Source organism: Lycorma delicatula, chromosome 12 (genome assembly GCF_047948215.1).
Source record: "Lycorma delicatula isolate Av1 chromosome 12, ASM4794821v1, whole genome shotgun sequence".
In the NCBI taxonomy this organism is placed as follows: domain Eukaryota; kingdom Metazoa; phylum Arthropoda; class Insecta; order Hemiptera; family Fulgoridae; genus Lycorma; species Lycorma delicatula.
In genome coordinates, this window is record NC_134466.1 from 21,512,810 (window position 1) to 21,526,318 (window position 13,509).

The following is a 13,509-nucleotide window of genomic DNA, read 5'->3' on the forward strand; positions in this document are numbered from 1 at the left end:
ACTTTTCCACCCGTACAAATTTTATTAGAAAAATCAGTACGATTAAAATATTGTATTTTGTCAAATTTTATATATCGATTTAAATTTTTTAATTAGCCGATGTAACCGAATTCGTAAGGAAAATATTGAATTTTAAGGTTTTTTTACAAATTTTCTTTTTTATCCTTTGAACTCTTAATAACATTTTGTTCATAAAAATCCTTTTTTATAATCTGTGATCTTTTCTGTTAAGAGCTCAGACATTGATATTTATGGATGGATATCAGTAAATTTTAATATAAATAGTTATTTTATGTTTGTTCTACATCTCCTCCTAAACCGCTGGACCGATTTCAACCAAACTTTGGACAATTGTTATTTACTAACCGAGCAAAAATAGTACGGGTTCCTACCGCAATCGCTGTGGTTGAACGAAAACTTTAAAACATTATAAAATGTTAACGTAATGGGAACACTTTTTAACTGGACCGATCTGGAATTTTCGAAATGTTTGTAGAATATTTTGGAGCATTCCTGCAATAGAGAAGATCTCGAAAGTTCTTAACTACGAGTATATAGGAGAAGTGAAATGTCAGTTCGTTTCAGTATGAACCTAAAACTGCATAAATTAAAAGGGCATGAATCTTGAAGCTTAGCACGACGTCAACTGAACCTGCTCCCGCTGACATTCTATTACCCATTAACATATGGTTCGCTACGGAATCGTCTGTATATTTATACACTATGCAGGATTAGCACTGTTAATATTATTATTTCATTCATGTTAATATTAATTATGTCAAAAACAAATTTTATTATTATTTAATTAGTATTAAATAATTTTTAATTGCCAGTGTACAATTATAAAATTTGTGTAATGTAAATAAAAATGTTTTTAACAAAACGATACTGATATCAGAGTGGAAGAAGTGTTAGAAGAAGACTGATTAATAGTAAAAGGAAGATTAAAGAAAAACAAACCGACATACTTGACATTTATACAAAAGGCATTCAACAACGTAGACTGGAATAAAATGTTCAGCATTTTAAAAAAATTATGGTTCAAGTATAGAGATAGAAGAACAATTGCTAACATTTACAGGAACCAAACAGCAACAGTAATAATTGAAAAACATAAGAAAGAAGCCGTAATAAGAAAGGGAGTCCACCAAGGATGTTCCCTATCACCGGTACTTTTTAATCTTTACACGGAACTAGCAGTTAATGATGTTAAAGAACAATTTAGATCCTGAGTAACAGTACAAGGTGAAAAAATAAAGATGCTACGATTTGCTGATGATGTAGTAATTCTAACCGAGAGTAAAAAGGTTTTAGAAGAAACAATGAATGGCGTGGATGAAGTCCTACGCAAGAACTACCGCGTGAAAATAAACAAGAACAAAACGAAAGTAATGAAATGTAGTAGAAACAACAAAGATGGACCACTGAATGTGAAAATAGCAGGAGAAAAGATTACGGAGGTAGAAGAATTTTGTTATTTGGGAAGTAGAATTACTAAAGATGGACGAAGCAGGAGCGACATAAAATGCCGATTAGCACAAGCAAAACGAGCTTTCAGTCAGAAATATAATTTTTTTACATCAAAAATTAATTTAAACGTCAGGAAATAATTTTTGAAAGTATATGTTTGGAGCGTCGCGTTATATGGAAGTGAAACTTGGACGATCGGAGTATCTGAGAAGAAAAGATTAGAAGCTTTTGAAATGCGGTGCTGTAGGAGAATGTTAAAATCAGATAGGTGGATAAAAGTGACAAATGAAGAGCTGTTGCGGCAAATCGATGAAAAAAGAAGCATTTGGAAAAATATAGTTAAAAGAAGAGACAGACTTATAGGCCACATATTAAGACATCCTGGAATAGTCGCTTTAATATTGGAGGGATAGGTAGAAGGAAAAAATTGTGTAGGCAGGCAACGTTTGGAATATGTAAAATAAATTGTTAGGGATGTAGGTTGTAGGGGGTATACCGAAATGAAACGAGTAGCACTAGATAAGAAATCTCGGAGAGCTGCATCAAACCAGTCAAATGACTGAAGACAAAAAAAAAACTGATATAAAAGGTAAGACACTACATTTCTGTTATCAAAATCTGTTATTAATATAGGATTTCTTTAAAATAAAAAAAAAGTTAAATATATGTAATATACAATGGAAATAAAATCATAAATAATAGCAATGTTTAAGCGTTCCATATAATAAGCAAAAAAAATTGTTACAAAACTGTTACTCGCTCGATTTCATTTATTAAACAACGAATAATCTTAAGAATAGTATTGTTTCTGTAAATGTGATATGTTTTACATATAAATGAAATCGGGCCGGTAAGAGATTTGTAACAAATTTTTCTTATTTTTTTTCTTATTGTATGGAATGCTTTAAACATTGCTTATTATTTATGACTGTATTTCTATTGTCTATTACGTATATTTAACATGTCTTTTTTTTAAAGAAAATTGTAAATTAATAACAGATTTTGATAATAGAAATGCAGTGTCTTACCTTGTATGATAGCATTAAATCATAAAAACGATGCTTTTTGAGCGGAAATTTTTTTTTTTTTTTTTTTAGCGGAAGAAATGATGTCTCTTAGAATCTTCCCGTACGGTTTACAATTTCATTATAATTTTTTTTTATATCACTGCGTTTTGTTAGATTATTCTTTTACTTATTTTATGAATTACTGATTATTATCTTATGGATTTATTATTCAAATTTTTGCATAAGAACAAACAAACTGAATTATGGCCAATTCACTTCATACCATATTTTTCCTTTTTTAATTAAACTAGTATAATGACTTTTACGAATCGAAGATCCGTGATGTAGTATTGCACTTAGTTTGCAAGTATAACTCTCGATTTTTATCGTTAAATTCGATTTTACCAATCGAATTTATTTATTCCTTTTTTAATATAACTACTTAGTATAGTCTGTTGTATTCTAATACTTTTTTTTTTTTTTTTAAAGAAGTGATGGGATTAAAAAAAAAAATTGTTTCATCTTCAGTACTTTCATTTTGTCGTCGATTGGCTTCGACAGCTCGTTGTAATTGCTAACCTTAAGGTAGTCCTGAGGAGGGCTGTTATCGTCGAACGCTTCGACGGTTCGTGTTTCATAACCTTGTGGTGGCTCTGAAAAGGGCCTTTTTTTCGTTAGCTCTGAAAAGAGCTGTCGGGTCCGGTAGCTGGTCTCCGTCGAAGTCGGGAAGTTACGGGTCGTCCATTGAAGTCCGACCAGGCTTTCCCTCAGCGGCAGTTGGGTTCCCGCTACAGCGCGGCAGTGGTGGCCCTAGAGCCCCGCAGTATCGGTTCGGCGTCGGTCGTCCTTCGCCGGCGCGGGCGAGGCATATATGTGGTAACAATTTACTTTAGAAAATTTACTATTAAAACAAGCTGTTGTATATTTTCTTTTAAATTTTATTATTTCAAGTACATTATAAATTTTTTGTTCGCTACTTAGTACTATCAAGTGCTGCTATCTAGCGGCCCAATTCGTAAAGGTATATTAAACAAATGAATAAAATGACCCGATCGAGTCCCGCGGTTCATCAAATGGAAAAAAAAAACGTTGTGTAACAAAATTCGAGGTATTTTTTGAAAGTATTCTTTATTACTGAATTAATTGAACTGAAATATAATGTTTTCACGTTTATTTTTTAAATTGTTTCCCCACTTTCACTTCACTGTTAGGTTAAGTCATGTTTGGAACTGTAAATGTCGTTCATTGGCTTCGTCGCCATTTACCGACGAACTCCTTGATACCTTATGAAATAATCTTCTTATTTTTCAATTAATATTACGCCGATCCAGTGATGAATTAAATGAAGTGTAATTAACTGAGTTGTATAAATTGTTTTGTAGATCTTTAGAAAATAAAACTCCAACTCCACGTTTTAAAAAAAATTCAATAATATACAAACGTTACAAAAATAAAAATAAACACAAACTTTAGAAAGTAAAGCGGTCGAACGTTATCATCCAAATTGATAAATTATGAATTTCCCGTGTCGCTATTTATACTACCATTAGTATCTACCAAAGAAATTTGAAAGGATTTTGTAGTGTTGTCAATTATGTGCTCCTGTTTAATACATTCATCTTAATTTTTTGTTACTTTTTCGCAGTACGGTTTTTTCAAAGCGATGCGTCCATTTAAGAAAATTTATCTTCGTCAATCCGTTGAACATCGATAAAGTCAAAAGTGACGTGGTTTCCAACCTATCGTTTTACTTCAGATCAAATCGTTTCAATAAGGTTTAGGTCTGTTTGATAAGGAGTTAACCGTAACACTTCATGTTCGTTTTTCTTGGAAAAGTCATCAAACGTAAACGCTTTGTATTTTACTTTGTTCCTTTTAAGGACACATGGAAAGTTTATCTCTCGCATTGTTAACCTTATGCACCTTTTTTCAGTAACTACTAAACCAGTCTTCTTGAAATTTTTATCAGGTATTTCAATAAATTTTCATATGTGTACAATACGAGGTCCTACCCAAACGTTCGGGGAATTTTAGCATAAAAATAAAATAGCTTACCATAACTTATAATTTCCACTGTCTCCTTCAAAGTAATCCCCTCGGGAATTGAAACAGTGATCCCAGCGTTTTTACCATGATCCATGCATCCCTGTAAGTCTGCAGGTGTAAGTGTTCGAAGCACGTTCTGCTTTTCTTCCTGAATCTCCTCAATTGTGTTAAAACGACGGCCTTTCTATTGAAATTTTATTTTCGGAAAGAGAAAAAAGTCGTACGTGGCAAGGTCAGGCGAATAGGGTGGGTGGGGAATCACTACCGTCTTTTTGGAAGCCAAGAAATGGCTTCCAAATCCGAACGGCTAGCGATGTGTGCGCGGGCGCGTTGTCATGGTGCAGAACTCGGCTGTTGTTAACCCACAGATCTGAACGTTTGCGCCTAATGCTTTCACGTAACCGCTTCAAAACTTCACGATAGAATATCCCATTGACAGTTTGACCAAGAGAAAGAAATTCCTTACGGATAATGCCTTTGATGTCGAAAAAACAATCGTTATGGACTTCACGTTGCTGGGAACTTGGCGTGCTTTTTTTGGCCGCGGTGAACTTGCAACTTACACTGCGACGACTGCTGCTTAGTTTCAGGGTCATACCCGTACACCCGTGCCTCATCACCGGTTATGATTTTGGAGATGAAGTTAGGGTCATCTCTTGCTGAATTTTTCAATTCGCTGCAGACAGCTACGCGATTTTGTTTCTGGTCGCTGTTCAACAGTCTCTGTACGAATTTTTGCAGCGATGAGTCTCATGTTCAAATTGTTCGACAAGATGCGTTGCACGGACCCGTATGACATTTGTTCGATTGCACAAACATCGTGGATTGTGTGTCTACGATCTGCAACAATAGCCTCTCGCACTTTCGCATTGTTTTCCGCTGTTGCGCTTGTTGATGGTCTTCCTGAACGCTCATCGTTATCGACTGTCGTTCGTCCACCTTTGAATCGTTTGTACCACAAAAAAGTTTTACTTTTACTCATAGCATTGTTACCAAATGCTTCCACAAGCATGCGATGGGTTTCTGCACCGGGTTTTTTAAGCACGAAACAAAACTTTATGTTGGTTCTTTGCTCTTTAAAATCTGCCATTTAGAACTTCGCCGAAGCAGTAAAACACAACCGCACGAAAGTAAACAATGCTCCGTCACCGCTGCAATGCACCGTCACAGCTTTTCGAACACCGATTCACAAAGAGTAGTGTTAGCCACATCTAGCGGCAGCAGGTCGTACCAGCAATGGTTCGCGCGCGAAATTCAAATTCTCCGAACCTTTGGGTAGTACCTCGTATTTTAACGTACGGATATGATAAAATAAAGAATTATCACAGAGAAAAAAGTTTTGAGGTTGGTATGATTGAAATTTTTAAATCTCATTATATTTTTCTTTGTAAAAATGTTCTATAACTCTTTTAAGCAATCCATGTGTTAATAAGTGGTTAGTGTGGTGTGTAAATGGTTATTAAGTGTTCCTAGTAAGTGGAATAATCCTGCCAAATTTTAAGGGAATCGGTCCAGTAGGTTTTGAGAAAAGGTGTATAATATACTAAAAAATAGCGTTTTTCAAAAATCAACGTAAAAACCAAATTTTTCTATTCGTTATTAGAACGGTAAAATATAACGGTAAATATGGTTCTTATAACGGTAAATATTAACGGTTCGTAATATTTGTTTCAAAAATTAATTCAATTCTAGAAAAACTGTATAATTTCAAAATAACAAAACAAAAAGTAAATTTCGATCACAAAATTGAAATATATTTTTAATTTTTTTATTCGATTAATTAAATTTTTTCAAGCTAATTAATACACAATTAGAGGCAGTATGATGCTTTAGAGTGAAGGTGAGATTAGAAATGATTTCCTCACTTTGAATTTTGAAAATATCAAGGAAACATTTTATTAAAGGTAAAACTACATATGATTAATACTGTGTGACGTTTTAATCATTAGGAACACGTGATAAATATATCGATAGAAACCTACAATTGATGCCCCTAATGTGTTGATCTCTTCGTTAACTGATCTTTTTATTGAAATCAGAAATTGATTATTATTCTTTATAGAATTTTTTTGCCGTAACGGAAAACGTTGAAGTTATTGATGAGATCGTAATGCATTTCCGTAGAACAATAAATAATAATATTAAGCGTAAAATATTGAAGTTTTGTTCTTAAAAGTGTGAAATCGGGCCGGCAAGAGTTTTTGCATTTTCAGTCAACATATTTGAGAAAATTTAACGAATTTTTTAATATACGATTAGTGTTATTAAGAAAAAAAATTGTTTATCTCCAATTATTTCGCGATGATTTCGTATTTGTTGTATATTAAAAAAATTCTACCATTTAGTTACAATATAATAGTAAAGCAATAAAATATTTTACGGTGTATATTTTTGTGTTTGAGAAAATGAAATAGGAAAAATATATAACAGTTATTATTCGCCTTTCATATATATCTGTACTTTTTTGATTCCGACAATGTCTTTTTGAAGAACTATAAATAAATAAATAAATTGTTGAATTTTGATTTTCGATTTTTGATGTTTTCAATTGACGGCAAACTCTCGCCGAAACCTTAACAATTTTATTGTTTTTGGACTTTCGATATATACTCGTATATATATATTTTCCAGATGGAATATATCTAAAACCGTTCTGAGCTATCCCAAGAAAAATGGGTAAAATTTTGTTTGTGCTTGATCAAGCAATTCTTTTGTTTATTTTGAAGAAACAAAAACCATCTTCTTTATATAATACAGAGTGATTTTGTAGTCCTGTTACCCAGTTGTTAATGTCGTAGCGCTACTCAACCGGTATAGATACGGCAGTGTGAGTCGATTCTCCTTGAGCTGTGTAAACTTTTGTGCCGTTTCCGGTCGTGTTACAAAAAGAATGTCTTTTACCGTAGAACAAGGAGTTTTTCATTCTTAAACAATTTTTTGCTACGAAATCGTACGCGAATGTAAAAGAATCATTTCAAATTAAATTTTTTGGTGTTCCTCCGCCAGAAAAAATGTCAATTTCTAGGCTAGCAAACCGATTTCGAGAGACAGTTAGTGTTTGCGTTTAACCCACCGGGTTGGTCTAGTGGTGAACGCGTCTTCCCAAATCAGATGTTTTGGAAGTCGAGAGTTCCAGCGTTCAAGTCCTAGCTAAGGTAGTTATTTTTATACGGATTTGAATACTAGATCGTGGATACCGGTGTTCTTTGGTGGTTGGGTTTCAATTAACCGCACATCTCAGGAATGGTCGAACTGAAACTGTACAAGACTACACTTCATTTACACTCATACATATCATCCTAATTCATCCTCTGAAGTAATATCTGAACGGTAATTCCCGGAGGTTAAACAGGAAAAAGAAGAGAGTTAGTGTTTGTGATAAAAAACGTAGCGGTTGACCAATTCGCTTGACAGATGACGTTTTAGAGAATGTGAAAACAGGATCGCTCGATTCTCCTCGGAAAAGTTTACGAAAACTTTCCACGCAAGTCGGTTTGTCATATTCGAGTCTTCAGAAAGCCGCTAAAAATTGAAATCGTAACCGTATCGCGTACGATTAGTCCAAGAGCTTCAGCCTCCAGATTTAAACAAGCGATTGCCGTCGGTTTAGGTCTCTCGTAAACGATAACGGAATCGAATTTTTAAACACAGTGTTCTTTAGCGATGAAGCTCGGATCCATCTCGACGGTTATGTGAACAGTCAAAACTGTCGAATTTGGGCGGTTGAAAATCCTAACGCTTTACAAGACAAATCTTTGCATCCTGAAAAAATTGGTGTGTGGTGTGCGACATCTCGTCATCGTATAGTCGGACCCGTATTCTTTGAACAGACGGTGAAGTATACAGGAATATTGTGCGCCGATTTGTGTCCCTCCTGGAACCTCAAGAACGTTATTACTGGTTTCGGCAAGACGGCGCTACATGCCACACGTCTCGAGAAACCGTGGATTTTCTGCAAAAGTTCTTTGATGATCGAATAATAAGCAAGGGCTTATGGCCTCCAAGGTCCCCAGACTTCACATCTCCGGACTACTTTTTGTGGGGTTATATTAGGTCCGAGGCCTTAAAAAACAATCCTCACACTATTGATGAACTTAAAGTCAATATTACAGACTTAATCGCGAATATTTCCAACGCGACTCTTAAAAAGGTTTCTGCTAATATGCTGAAAAGAGTCCGTGCGTGTATAACCGCAAGGGGTGGACATTTTGAGCATATTCTTTAACAATTATGTAAGTAATAGCTTTTTATTAAATGTCTTTTGTAAGTAACAAATACATTTTTTTATTCAACCTAAATTTCCCTTTCTTAAATTACATTTAAAATCGTGTAACAGGACTAAAAAATCACTCTGTAGTATAGGTATATATATTGTTTAATTTATTAAAACATTTGTTTTTTTCTTTTGTTTCAGAAAAAAATAATTCTACGTTAAAAATGTTACCAAAACGAAAACATAAAACTAAGAAATATGCGTGGATGAATTATTTAAAATACGATAATAATGATAAATTTAATGAATTACATAATTCAATTTTAAACGATATAGAAAAATCATTAAAAGTACAATTGGTACAGCCGAAAACTGTTTATCCGTATGTTTTATGTACACCAGATATTATAAATGCTGTTACATATGATCAACGTAATAAAGAAAAAAATAGTAATGAAATAATAGGTGAAAATAATATTTTCGATGTACAGTCGTCAACTTCAAAGTATATTTGTAATAATAATAATAATAATAATGATGACTATGATGATAATGATAATAATAAAAATGATCTTTTTTCTAATAAACAAAAATGTAAAAGTATTATGAAAAAATTAAATAAAAAAATACTAGTAAAAAAAACTGTTTATATAAACGATGTATTATCTAATAAAGATAATGCGAAAATCTATCGTAATAAAAATAATATGTTAAAAAATTTTGATTTTTTATCGAATAAAAATAATAAAAAATTACCAAAAAAGATCGATAAATTAACAGATTTTAATACTACAATAAATGATTTATTTAACGACATAAAAAGTGAAAATAAATATAATAATTTTTTATTACAACCGTCGATGTATAATAAAAGTTCGTTAAGTGATAATTTTAACGGTAATGATACTGATGATAACAGTAGTAAAATAGAAACTGATGATTTGGATAATTTTGTCGATATTCAATTGGATGATGTTTTTAAAGATAATTATCGTGAAATATGTAAAGATATATTAGAAAACGATGATATATCTACAAATATTCGTGAAGATAGATTATTAAAACCGATTAAATCATTAAGCGATGATAAATTTATTAAAAATAATATACAAGATAGTAATGTACCGTCTAGATTATCGCGTGAATCATCCGTCGAATCGAGTGGTGAAACTGAAGCGAATAATAATTTAAAACATAGACGGATATCTAGTCTTGTCGATGAGTTATTATTACAATTATATCACGTACCGTATTCAAAAGAATCACCGACACGTCGACGTAGTTGTTTTGCTTTTAGGAATAGCGTTACATCCGATAACAGAATATCAAAAAAAATTATAAACTCGATCTTTGACAATAATAATAGCGATTTAATTTTATCTGATTTAAATTTAATTTGTAATAATAATAATAATAGTAATAATAACGATATAAGTAATAATAAAGTTTATTCGACAAGTCTTAGCGATTTGGAAACATCTTTAAACTCTGATCTAATATTTAATAATATGACAGAATGTAATAAACGTCAAATACTTCAACAGAAAAGTAAGTTAGTTTATATTTTTTTATTTTATTTTTAGTATTATTATTACTCTATTCCTGGAGTTAGGTCACATTTTCATGATTTAATATCTGTTAAACTTTTAGTAGTTAATGGCAGATAAAAAAGTTCAGTCCGAAAATGCTGTTGTGAAGTTGATTTTATTGATAATTATGTTTAAACTTTTGAAAAATTTACTTTTTGCAAAACTAATAAAGTTTTGTGTGATTTTAGACTTAAGTAAGCTAATAATTCATACTTTCCTGGTTATAAATACCGTATTTTTCGTGTATACAAAATAAGTAATAATAATGACAATATGTATATACAGGGTCATTCACGGGAACCGGATATTTTTAAAATAATCATAAAAAATTGAATGTTTACTTTAAAAAAGTTTTATTGGCACTGAAAAACTTGTTATATCAAAGCATTTGTTACTTACTCATGAACGAAAAATTATGTCCGGCAAGTGATGTCCATTTTGGGCAATACATTGTTGTAGCCTTTCACGGTAACCGGCCCCAACTTTTTGTAGCATGTCTACATCAATCTGGGTGACGTGATGACGAATTGCGATCTTTAGGTCCTCCAATGTACGCGGTTTATTGCCGAACACACGCGATTTCAGAAACCTCCGCAGAAAAAAATCACAACTACTCAAGTCGGGGGACCGGCGGGGCCAAGGAATGTCGCCGAATCTGGAAACGATCCGTCCCGGAAACAAGTTACGGAGAACAGCCATCGTTGCCCTCACTGTGTGCGCTGTAGCTCCATCCTGCTGGAATAACGCATTTTGAAAATCGATTCCCCGGTTTCGCAACTCAGGGATGAAAAACGTATTCAACATCGCAATGCAACGATCGGCTGTTACAGTTACGGCAGCATCATTTTCTTCAAAAAATATGGTCCAATAACACCGACCTTTCCTATTGCACACCAGACAGTCACCTTTGGGCTATGAAGTGGTCTCTCGTGAAGCTGATGTGGGTTTCTTTCTGCCCGATACCGGCAATTCTGTTTGTTGACGAAGCCATTCAGATGAAAATGGGCTTCGTCACTCATTAACAATAACAAATTTTCATTTTCCTCAAAAACGGTAAGCGTTTGTCGACAAAATTGTAATTGCTGCGTGAAATCTTGCTCGTTTAACGGCTGCACGACGGCTATCTTGTAAGGATGGAAATGCAGGTCTGTATGCAGAATTCGTCTTACCGTACTTGTGCTCATTTGAACCGTCTGACTACAACTGTAGTGACGTGGAAGCAGATTGCCCCACCGCAGCTTAGCCCCGTTCTGGGGTCCCCATCGGGGTCTTCCGTGCTTCATCAAGACGCTCTAACATACTGGTACTAATTTAGATGATTCATTACATTAGTATGTCAATTTGATTATGTATTTCGACAATTTCATTCATATAGGATAAACCAAATTTTTTTGTTGTTATTTTTCTTCAATTATCGATTTGTTTGACATCTTTCTTGTTTTCCTGTTTATCATCCGGGAATTACCTTTCAGATATTACGTCAGAGGATGATATGTATAAGTGTAAATGAAGTGTCGTCTTGTACAGTCTCAGTTCGACCGTTCCTGAGATGTGTGGTTAATCGAAACCCGACCATCAAAGAACAACGGTATCCACAATCTAGTATTCAAATCCGTGTAAAAATAAGTGACTTTACTAGGACTTGAACGCTGGAACTCTCGACTTCCAAATCAGCTGATTTTGGAAGTTGTGTTCACCACTAGATCAACCCGGTAATTTTGTCTTGGTTTTGTTTGACATCTTCAGATTGGATTAACTGTTTTTATGAAATTTTGCACGATTGCTTTTGAATACGGGTAATTGATGACATTTAATTTTGGTTATCGGTCAAGAGATTTAGGAGACGTGGTCCCATTTTTCAAAATTTTATTTGAAGAGCAGAATCATTTTTTAAATATTTATTTGCACGATTACGTATTTTAGTGATTTACTTAATTTTCCTCTTAAGTAGTTATCTATCAAGGTCAAATTCCTCAGTAGCTTACTGAGCTAATGTGTTAGGTGTGTTGATGTTGACTGTTTTTTATTTTTTAGGTTAAAGCAGACAAGTTTAAAGAATATCGATAATGAAATATTGTTTGCATTCACCGTAACTATTTTTGTAATTTTTACGTCAGGCGTGTTATTTAAATTTAGCTTAAAATTAATAATAGATACTTAAACTTCTCAAGTTTGAGTGTTAAGGGTAAGTTTTGTGAACTACTTCAGACTAGCTCTGTTTATTTCAATCTTCACATAGTAGTGTTATGTATATAGTTAAAATTGTTTAATCTATGAATATTTGAAACCGTAAAGTTTATATCGTTTGCCAGAAGGCCGATCGATAATTCAGGCTGTAAGTTTTTATTTAGGTTTGAAAAATTTCAATTTTTAATGATTAATTACGTAACGAAAAAATCTGATGTGGATACTACATGATTTCCTTGTATGTCTATTAAATTACGTATACACATTTTTTTAAATGAAAAGTACATAAAATTTTATTTCATTAATAACTTCTGATTGTTGTTATCGAATTATTATTCAATGTAAAAAAAGTTTTACAATGAGAGGTAATAATTATTAATGAATCAATATAATTAGATTAAAAAAAAAGTTAAAAAAGAAAAAAAGGAGATGAAGTCGAACCGATGTACCTTCCCCTTGTAAGATCCAAATATTTTGTTAATTAGAATTTTATTTGAATATAACTGGAACAAATGAAAGTAAGTATCACTTATATCGTTAAAAAGATCTCAATGAGGTAATGAGGAGAATGTTAAAAATCAGACGGGTGGATAAAATGACAAATGAAGAGGTGTTGCGGCAAACTGATGAAGAAAGAAGCATTTGGAAAAATATGGTTAAAGGAATAGACGGACTTATAGGCCACATACTAAGGCATCCTGGAATAGTCGCTTTAATATTGGAAAGACAGGTAGAAGGAAAAAATTGTGTAGGCAGGCCACGTTTGGAATATGTAAAACAAATTGTTAGGGATGTAGGATGTAGAGGTATACCGAAATGAAACGACTAGCACTAGATAGGGAATCTTGAAGAGCTGCATCAAACCAGTCAAATGACGGAAGACAAAAAAAAGTTTTGTTTAAAATTAAAACAATAATTTTTAAAATTTCATTAAAAATGTAATTTTTGTTTTGTATAAATTTTATGTTGTAAATATATACATATATATTTACATATT

The 13,509-nt window shown here is 32.9% G+C and overlaps 1 protein-coding gene across 3 annotated transcripts in view; it reads left to right on the plus strand.

The window, feature by feature from the left end:
• LOC142332714 (uncharacterized) overlaps nucleotides 1-13,509 on the plus strand; it is a 406,945-nt gene that overhangs the window by 38,290 nt on the left and 355,146 nt on the right. For all 3 annotated transcript variants that reach the window (XM_075379296.1, XM_075379297.1, XM_075379299.1), the window contains one exon: nucleotides 8,938-10,284. In XM_075379296.1, coding sequence (XP_075235411.1) covers nucleotides 8,961-10,284 — 1,324 coding nt within the window. In that variant the 5' untranslated portion in view covers nucleotides 8,938-8,960. The remainder of the gene's footprint in view (nucleotides 1-8,937; nucleotides 10,285-13,509) is intronic.